Genomic DNA, 8,695 nt, shown 5'->3' on the forward strand with positions numbered 1-8,695 from the left:
TGGCGCGGGCTCGCGGCCCTGGCGTCACGACGTCGCGCATGCGCCCTGGCTGGCCGCGCCGCCGCCGCCGCGCAGCTCCCTGGGACTTGTAGTTCAGCGTTGGGCGGGGCCCCGCGGCCTCAGCGCCGCAAGTCCTTGAAGAAGGGAACTTGGCGCGCGGGTCAGTGGGGGGTTGTCAGGGGCCACGGACGTCTTGTTTATTGCTACGGCCGCAGCGAACAGCGGGGAGACGAAACACTCCATAAATATTGAATGAATGAACGATGCTAATGACGAGAGCTAACGTTTTTTAAGTACCCAGCTTGTGCCCACGATCTCTCGTTTAACGAGTATCTAAGACGTGTTAAGAGCTGAGATACAGTCATGACATACGTGTTATTACATATATACAAGGGGAGTGAGGACATTTATCAGTGGGGAAGGAGGTGAGGGCGTGTCACAGGGCTGGGCTGTTAAGAGGGAGGTTGGGAGGGGGCATTCCCAGCAGGGGAACTAGCCTCTGCAAAGGCAGAGGGGCCTGTAGGTCGCAGCTGGAGCACTGACTGCAGGGGCAATGTTAGGTGCAGCCAGGAGATGACACCTGAACGGTGGTGTAAAGCCAAGTCGCTGTGGGTCCTGACTGCTAATGACAAACGAATTCCCTCCAGGATGCTGTGAGCACCCAGGTGAGAGCACCCGCCTAGAACGATGATGCTCTTCTTGCTGCTGGGCTGGCACCATCATTCGTGGGCCTCAGCGTCTGGGTCCTCACAAGGCTGGGGCTGAGATGCCTGCGGCTAACGCTCCCCACAGCTACTGTCCACCCAGACAGGTCCTCCCTTACATCGAAATGGCGTTAGGGCCAGAATCCAGGCAGCTCACATCCTGGGTTTACAGATGACAGTTTCTTTTAAGGAGCGTAAATGGCCTTTGATAGTTCAAACTCATAACTTGCTTCTTAAATTGCATGGAGAAAGGGAGGCCAAAGGCATTATTTTTACATCAGGGTGCCGCAGTCAGAGAGCTGAGTCCTGATTGGTGGGAAGATGATGGGATGATTTGGTTTCCCCACATCATCTTGGAAAACTACAAAACACACATTATGCTTATCCTTGCTCAAGTACCAGGTGCCAGGCCCCAGCAGCTGCCAGAACACGGAGATTAATCAGATGATTCTTGTCATTAGGTAGCTAATGGAAGAGGGGATAGATTAATACCACACCCTCCTGCCTTCCGCCAGTCCACCCTTGGGTAATATGCCCAAGCAGGTCGAAATAACCTTCCAGGAACAATATAAGGCAACTGTAAAGAGTTTGTGATACAATCATAACAGCAATAAGTAATAACATCGCCAACAGCTAACACTGAATGATTACTCAATGCCAGGTGCTCTGCTAAGTGCTCCCCTCACCTTCCATGTCCTTTGGGGTGGGAGCAGGGATGAAGAGGGAACTCTATTAGGCGCAGGCCAGTGAACTCTGAACCGACTGCACACCAACTGAGACGCAGAAATCCACCAGTGACCTGGCACATGGAGAGAGGATGCCTGCAGGCTGCACTGTGAGTGAGTCAGCATTGGCTTGAGGACACAGCCGCTGGGCCGTCCCAGTGACTCCAACCTGGCCCCGAGCCAGGGCAGCAGGGCCGCAGCCTGCAGATTCACAGCCCTGTGTGACAGGCTTACAACTGAAATAAATGTTTACTTCCAGGAGGAACTCGAACAACCAATCTACCAGGATTCATACAACTGACCAAAAGTGCTTGCATTCACTTTTTTTAAAGATGTTTGTTGTATCTGATAAATAACAATAAGAATGGTCAAGATTGATTGAGTGCTTACTGTACACAGGGTGTCAAGCCCTCTAAACTCCTATTCCAGGGGCTGGCTAGGCTACCCCAGGGCCCCAAGGTGTGGGCGTCTTCTTGTGAGATGCCCCTTTGGCCTCCTGCTGGACTCTGCCCCTCCCCCCTCATGCCCCAAGCTGCCCCAGGTGGCTCTCTCCCACCCAGTCCTCTCCCACCGCTCACTCTATGTGGCATCGCAGTTTTCTTCTGTTCATAGTAGAATTGGCTTTCAGTTGGCAGTGGGCAGGGGACGCTGGAAAGACGTTTCGTTTCAAGTTGCTGGGGGATGATAGTGACCGCTAAGGAGACGCTTGTGTTTTATTGGCGATGTTGTGTTTTATTGTAGAAGTTGGCGGTGAGTGCCTACACGGAGACCACGTCCACGCCCCACCCCTGTCTTTAAAGTACTGCACTGGGTGGCCCCTCGAATCAAATCCCGGCTAGTCTCATCCCCGCCCTTCCTTCCCCTCTCCCACTCCCAATCCGGGGGCCCAAGCCCCTCAACGGAAACCCTGCTGACCCAGCACCTCCGTGCTCGGCGCCTGGGATCGCCGTTCTTTTTCGAAATTACACTTTCGGCTCGCCCATTCATTCATTCATTCATTCACTCACTCACTCACTCACTCATTCCACGGGCTCGTTCCCAGGACCAGCGGGGCCTGGCCCAACACGGGTGCGGGCTTAATGGCTGTGAGTCCAATGCCTTACCGCCGGGGCACGGGGTGCTGGCGCTGGCAGCAGCAGCGGGTCCGCAAGGCACCTTTGGGATTTTGACCTTCCCAGCGGCTGCTGGCGCGGAGCTCCACCCACCTATGGATCACTCAGCTACAAGACGCTTTCTGATGAAACTCCTCCCAGGATCCATCCCCTTTTCTGTCTAGGTACCTTGTTAAGAGAGCCTCGGGGTAAGGCTGGAACCAAATAGGGCTCCTGCGAGCTTCGAGCCCAGCTGGGGGTGGTTGTGGGGCCGGAGGGGAAAGCGCCCCGAAGCAACAGAGCGGTCTCCCTGCGCCCTCTAGTGCTGCGGGGGAGGACGTGCACCGAGGCCCCTTCCCAGCCCGCAGCCCCTGCCGCCCCGGCGGCGCCACCCGGCTCACCTTCCCAAGGTCATGTGGGTCACCTGTTAAGTGAGATCAATGGCGGTGAGCAGAGGGGAATGCCAGCCCGTGGCCCGGCCTGCATCCCACCGCCCATTGGTAAAGTTAGAGAAGTTTGTCTCCAACTGCGCTGACAATTCACAGCTGCTCTCAAGCCCTCCGCCCCGACGCTGCCCTAGCCGCTCCTCTCTGGAGGTACCCGCCCCTTCTCTTACCGAACAACTGTCCGTGGCCCCAGCCAAGGCCACGACTCCCTGGATGCGCTGGGCCCCATCTCCTCTCACGGACGTGGCCTCTGAAATTCGCCCCTTGCTCGCAAACGTTCTCCCTCCGTACTAAACTGCTGCCAGCGGTGTCCAGTCCGTTCCAACGCATCCCTCCTTAGGAAAGAGGAGGAAACGCTTCCGCCTTCCTGCCCGCCCCTCTCCGCCTCTACCATGCCTTCCTCAGCAAAACTCCTTGGTCATGAATACGTGGGGACCGCCTCTGACCTGTCTGGAACAAAGTGATCAGGTGCTCCCAGCCCACCCCCCACGTTCCAGGGCAGGTGCTCTAGTGGAGGTCACCGAGGGCCCCGCATGGCCAAATCCATTGACGAGCTCTCAGTCTGCATCTTGTTGACTGCTGGACAGCGTTGACACGGCAGGGCACCCCCTCCTTTAGGCACTTCCTTCACCTGGCTTTTGGTGGCACACTCAGCCCTCAGGTGGCTTTTGTGTTCTAACAACACTCCCTCCCCAGGTGACCTCCTGGCCCTCGGACACTCCGTACATCCCTCCATTGAGGACTCCTGGCCTTAGGAGGGCGGCTGCCTGCGGGTGGAGTGTTCGAGAACATGCCCATCAGGCCACACTGGCCGAACAGTGGTTCAAGTCCTCCAAGTCTTCGCTGACCCTCCACACCCTCCTGACATTCTGTCCACCTGTTCTGTTACTGAGAGAGGCGTCGGACTTCAGATTACAACCGTGCAGTGGTCTCTCTCACTACAGCAACACATAGTTTGCGGCGTGCCACCTGTGGGTGTGGTAATATTCTAGTAACCGTTAGAATCTATGTGCTGATCACACCTGAGGGTTCACTGTAGAGTTTTTCAACTTTGCTGTATGTTTGAAAATTTCTATAATACAATGTCAGAAATATCTGTATCTTAATTACTAAAAAGTTTTTTTTAAAAAAAATTTATTTAAAAAATACAATTGTTATTCTTATCTAGTTACATATATGAATGGACTCGGTGCAAACCATGATCTCAGAGGGTGCTCAAGGATCTCTGAGCATCCGCCCAGAAACAGATGCCCCGGTCACTGGGCCAGCTGGCACCCAACGCAGGCCAAAGGGCGTCCTGACACCTAGTGGCTTCTCGGTGTAACTGCAGGTCGAGCCCCGCCAGGCTGGGTGCCGCACCTGTTGCTTCCAGGATCGCAGAGCGGTCCACACCGTCCCCGATCTTGTCTTAACCACCCCGCCCCTCCTGCTGCCCTAGCCAACGACCCGTCCTTTCCACGCAGGGTGGGGCTGCGCCAGGTGCTGTCACTCGTCAGGCAGAACACCAAAACGCAGCCACAAGCAGCAGCCTCCATCCCTCGGTAGCATATTCAGAGACTTAAAGCCAAAGAAAAGTCAAGCAATTCTTCCTTAACCTCCTCTCTCAATACTGCCCCTTCAGAATTTAAAAAGTGAGGTGGACAGCTAAATGTCATGTGGTATCCTTGATGGGATCCTGACAGAAAAAGGACATGGAGAAACTAACGACATTTGAACAAACTATGGATTCTAGTTAATAATAATGTATCAACATTGTTTCATCAATTGTAGCAAATGTACCCTACACATAACATAAGGTGTTAATAATAAGGGAAATTGCGTGCTGGGGGCTTTCTGTGCTTTAAATTCTTCTGTAAATCTAAAACTGCTCTAAAAAAAGGAAAATCTATTAAAAAAGAGAAAGTGAGGCAGTGGATGTTGTGATGACCACGTCTGTCAGTGAGCCCCTCCACTCGAGAGCAGACGCCCTGATGCGGCTAGTGGGCAGCTTCGAGACTCGGGGAATGGGAGTTCTGAACTGGCAGAGCCCAGTGTGCAAAGCTGCAGGCCCCCCTCCATTGTGCAAGCTGCATCTGTGTGAACAGCCCCAAGCCAGGACACACAGAGTGGCAATTTCACCCCCACTGGCCACCTAAGCACCTGCACAACCCTGTGTGGCAGCTTTGGAGCTCAGAGCCCTGGGCTGTGAATGATGCAGAGGAAGATGGCACCAGTCAGGCCCAGGTTTTCCTTGTGAAGATTCCACAGGCCGGGGTGGGGATCAGGGATGGGGATCAGGGATGGGTGCTGGGGGCCTGAGCAGGGGCTGCCGCCTTTCCCTGGGCAAAAATGACAGAGATGCCAGTGTGGTCTGGAGTTCAGTAAGTAGAGGGCATCCTGCCTTCCGGCCCTGGGGTGCGTCCAGCTTGGTAAGAACAGCAAAGAGGCTTCCAGAGGTAGTGTCGGTGAGGCTGTTTTAGAACCCTGCAATGGCCTTAGCACACTCAGAATTAAGTTCCAAGTCCTTTCTGTGGTCACCTGTTACCTCTCTGATCATCTCCTACCACTCAAACCCACAGTCACTCCACCTCGGGCTCCCTCCCAAACCAGGGCCTTTGCATGTGCCGTGTTCTCCGCCTGGATGCTCCTCCCTCGCTTCCTTTAAAGCCACTTCTCAGGAAGCCCTCACCTGCCTCTTATGTAAATCTGCCCCCACCTCCTGGCCCTTCCTATCCCTCTTCCCAGTTTTTGTTTTTCCCAGTAGCACTTACCGCTTATAGTATGATATCATTTATCTTTTACTGTCTCTTTCCTGCACTAGAAAGTAAATTCTATCAGTGCAGTGTCTGGTACCCTGTAGGTGTTCAATAAATACTTGTAGACTTGAATGAAGTAAATTGCTGGTGCTTGTTTTTCTTTCAGCCTTTGCCCATTTCTCATCCCCTTTCTTCCAGTTCTGGCTTCCAGGTTCCTCACTCACTGCGCTTCTCCTCGTTTCCTGGCGCTGCCCGACATACTTCCTGCCCCTGGGGTAAAGGACTCAAGACACCAGTTCTGCCCCGGTGGGAAGGGGAGAATGGGAAGTCGCTGGCTCCATCCTCCATGGTCACCATTATCTTGAGCAGTTAACAGTAGGGAATGAGAGAGCCAACGTGGCTCGGGTGACTCCGCACAGCACGGGGATTGTGGTGATGTGCGCTCCCAGTCGTCTCGCCCATCATAGCCTGTCGGTGCAAAAGCCACCTGGCGGAGGGTTTGCCGGTTGCGCAGGCTGACGCCTGGGTCCAACCGTGGCTCATCCACTTCCAGGCTCTGCGGCCTCAGCAAAGGCTCTCCCGGTCTCTGCGCCTCGCCGACACTACTGCACCGTCATTGTGGTTGTCGACTTAGTAAGATAACAAAAGTCAAGTGGCCCGTATCCAAAGGGTGTAGGTCCGCGCCACATACCTACTACCCGCGACTTGGTCGCTTAAGTCAGCCACGGACAGGGGCTCTGCTCCGCTCAACAATCTGATTCAAGGCCAGCTTTCTGAGCCGCTGGAGAGGGGTCCCCGCTTCACATCGGCAGGGCATTTCTACGCGCTCTGCGTCCCGTGGGCGTCGGGCAACCTTGTTCTTCGGGGTACGCTGTGCCCATTTCACTCACACGCGAGGGGCCTGAGGCCCTGATCACTCTGATAGAGCCTGCCCACGGCCGCAGGAGGCCGGGGCCTCGCGGCAGTCCGCGAGCTTCGCCGTCCCGAGCCCGGGTTTCAGGTCTGGGTCTCTCGCGCCCTTTCCCGCCGCAGATAAAACCCAGGTTCAAGGACGCCGCCGCCTCGGTCACGTGGCGGAGTAGTCTCTCGGTCACGTGACCGGCGACCCTTCCGGTCTTGTGAATCTTCGGACCAATCCCCGTGGCCGGGACGAGGAGGCCTTGGGATTGGCCCTTCCCGGTCAGGGGGCGGGACTTCGCCCGGAGGAACGGAAGCAGGGGCCGCCCCTCCCCGCCGGATTCTGTCATCCGCGTGAATCCCGCTCGCGCTCGCTCGCGAGACCCAACGCCCCGTGGGCGCCTCCAAGACCCACAATGCACCGGGCAGGGGCGGGGCAGTCGCGAGTTGGTGGGAACTCGCGCGGCGGTCGCGTCATCTTTCCGAGCCGGCCTGGCGTTTACGGCGCTTTTCGCTCTGAAATCTTTGCTCGGCTTCGTTTTATCTGGAGAGTGGGACAGATATCTTAACGTGAACCCTCGGTCCTGCCGCCGCCGTCCCATCCCTGCCTCAAGCCCCTGTTTCCGCGACCTCTTCCGAAGCCCTGGGTTCCTTCCTCAGTTGTGTCATGGGCCGGCTTGCGCTCCAAGCCATTCATTTGATTTTTCTCGATCCAACTACACCAGGGATAGTCAAGCCGTGGTCCTCAGCTGGCCTTCTGGCTGCTGTGACCCCCTTCAAATTATATGCAGAATGGGCTGTGTAGGCGCTTCTGTGATTGGAGGGGGCGGTGGGAGTGGCTTTCAGCAAACTCAGGGGACCCTCACGGGACTGTCTCCCCGCTGGACTAACAGGGCCCTAATTTGTCCATCTGTGTGGACGAATGGCAGCGCGGGGCCTGGCACGGATGTTCGAAGGGGCGTTTTAGACAGAAGAGAGTATCCTAACTTTATTTTTCTCAAGTACCTCCTGCACACACCTCGGTGCGTTCCTACAGGAATATTTGCTAGTACCTGCATACAACTTTTGAGTGCACGTCTCCCCGTTGGGATTAGGCTCTTCCCTCTGCGGGAACGCTCGTTCGGTCATCTTTCCGTCAAACGCCGACCGAGCCTGTGTGCCTGGGCTCGGAGGGGTCGAGCACTGGAGACACTAGTTCTGCCTCTGTAATGGTCAGACACTGGAGACATAGTGCTGAGCAAACCCGGGCACCGTTCTGGGGAGCTCATGGCATAGCAGGGGAGACAGTCAAGTTGGAAATCAGAGGGGAAGCTGTGAGAGCCTCCGGGTTGGGACACCTCCGAGACCGAAGGATAAATAGCTGCTAATCAAGTCAGAGCGAGAGGGGGAAGGCTCGTGGGTAAGATGTGGCTGGTCACACGGGGAGGATAGAGAAGGTAGCGAAGCCAACGTTTTGACCCTTGGGAGTTGCTAGGCAGACTGATCAGGGGAGTGTTTTTGGTAGATCTCTCTGGCTGCAGCCGAGCCAGCTAGCTGTTCATGTGAGGGATACAAGGGCAGGAGGGAGTTGAGCAGGCAGAGGATGGAAAGGGGAACAGTGGGGCGCAGGCTGGACTTAGATCTGAGCATGGGCAGAGCCTTTTTGGACCTCGGTTTGCCCCTCTCTGTAGTGCAGGAGTCGCCCTCCACATTCGGGGTCCTCCCACTTTTGATTCAAATATAGCAGTACCCCAGGTGGGCGAGAGTAAGTGATAAAAACGGAGAGAGAACGGGAAGGAGGGAGGTGGGAGTGACACAAACAAAGGGGACACTGGGAAGGGCAGGGTTTTGAAGGGAGAGCAGGACCCAGATGCCTGTCCAGATCAGAGGGCCGTTCTTAGACTCAGACCCTCTACTGTCCTGGTATGTGACCTTGGGCCATTCGCCCCAGCTCCCTAGGTCTCAGGTCGTGCCTCCGTAATATAAGCATAGCAGTAATGCTAAGTGATGGTGTCTTTGAGTTTTAGGGGATGCCATAGTCAGGAGCTGCAACTCTGAAAAAAAGTACACATTGACTTACAGATAAAATACTCTAGAAAAATACGCAAGCTGGTAACA

General features: G+C 55.4%; 1 protein-coding gene across 1 annotated transcript in view; it reads right to left on the minus strand.

Moving 5' to 3' along the window:
- The window catches only part of DYNC1H1 (dynein cytoplasmic 1 heavy chain 1), a 76,590-nt gene extending 68,864 nt beyond the window's left edge, over positions 1–7,726 (minus strand). The window contains exon 1 of the mRNA XM_023537135.1: positions 7,651–7,726. Within this exon, the coding sequence (XP_023392903.1) occupies positions 7,651–7,726 (76 nt within the window). The remainder of the gene's footprint in view (positions 1–7,650) is intronic.
- Positions 7,727–8,695: the final 969 nt, after the last annotated feature.

The sequence above is a fragment of the Pteropus vampyrus genome, unplaced genomic scaffold, assembly GCF_000151845.1.
Source record: "Pteropus vampyrus isolate Shadow unplaced genomic scaffold, Pvam_2.0 Scaffold178, whole genome shotgun sequence".
Classification (NCBI taxonomy): Eukaryota; Metazoa; Chordata; class Mammalia; order Chiroptera; family Pteropodidae; genus Pteropus; species Pteropus vampyrus.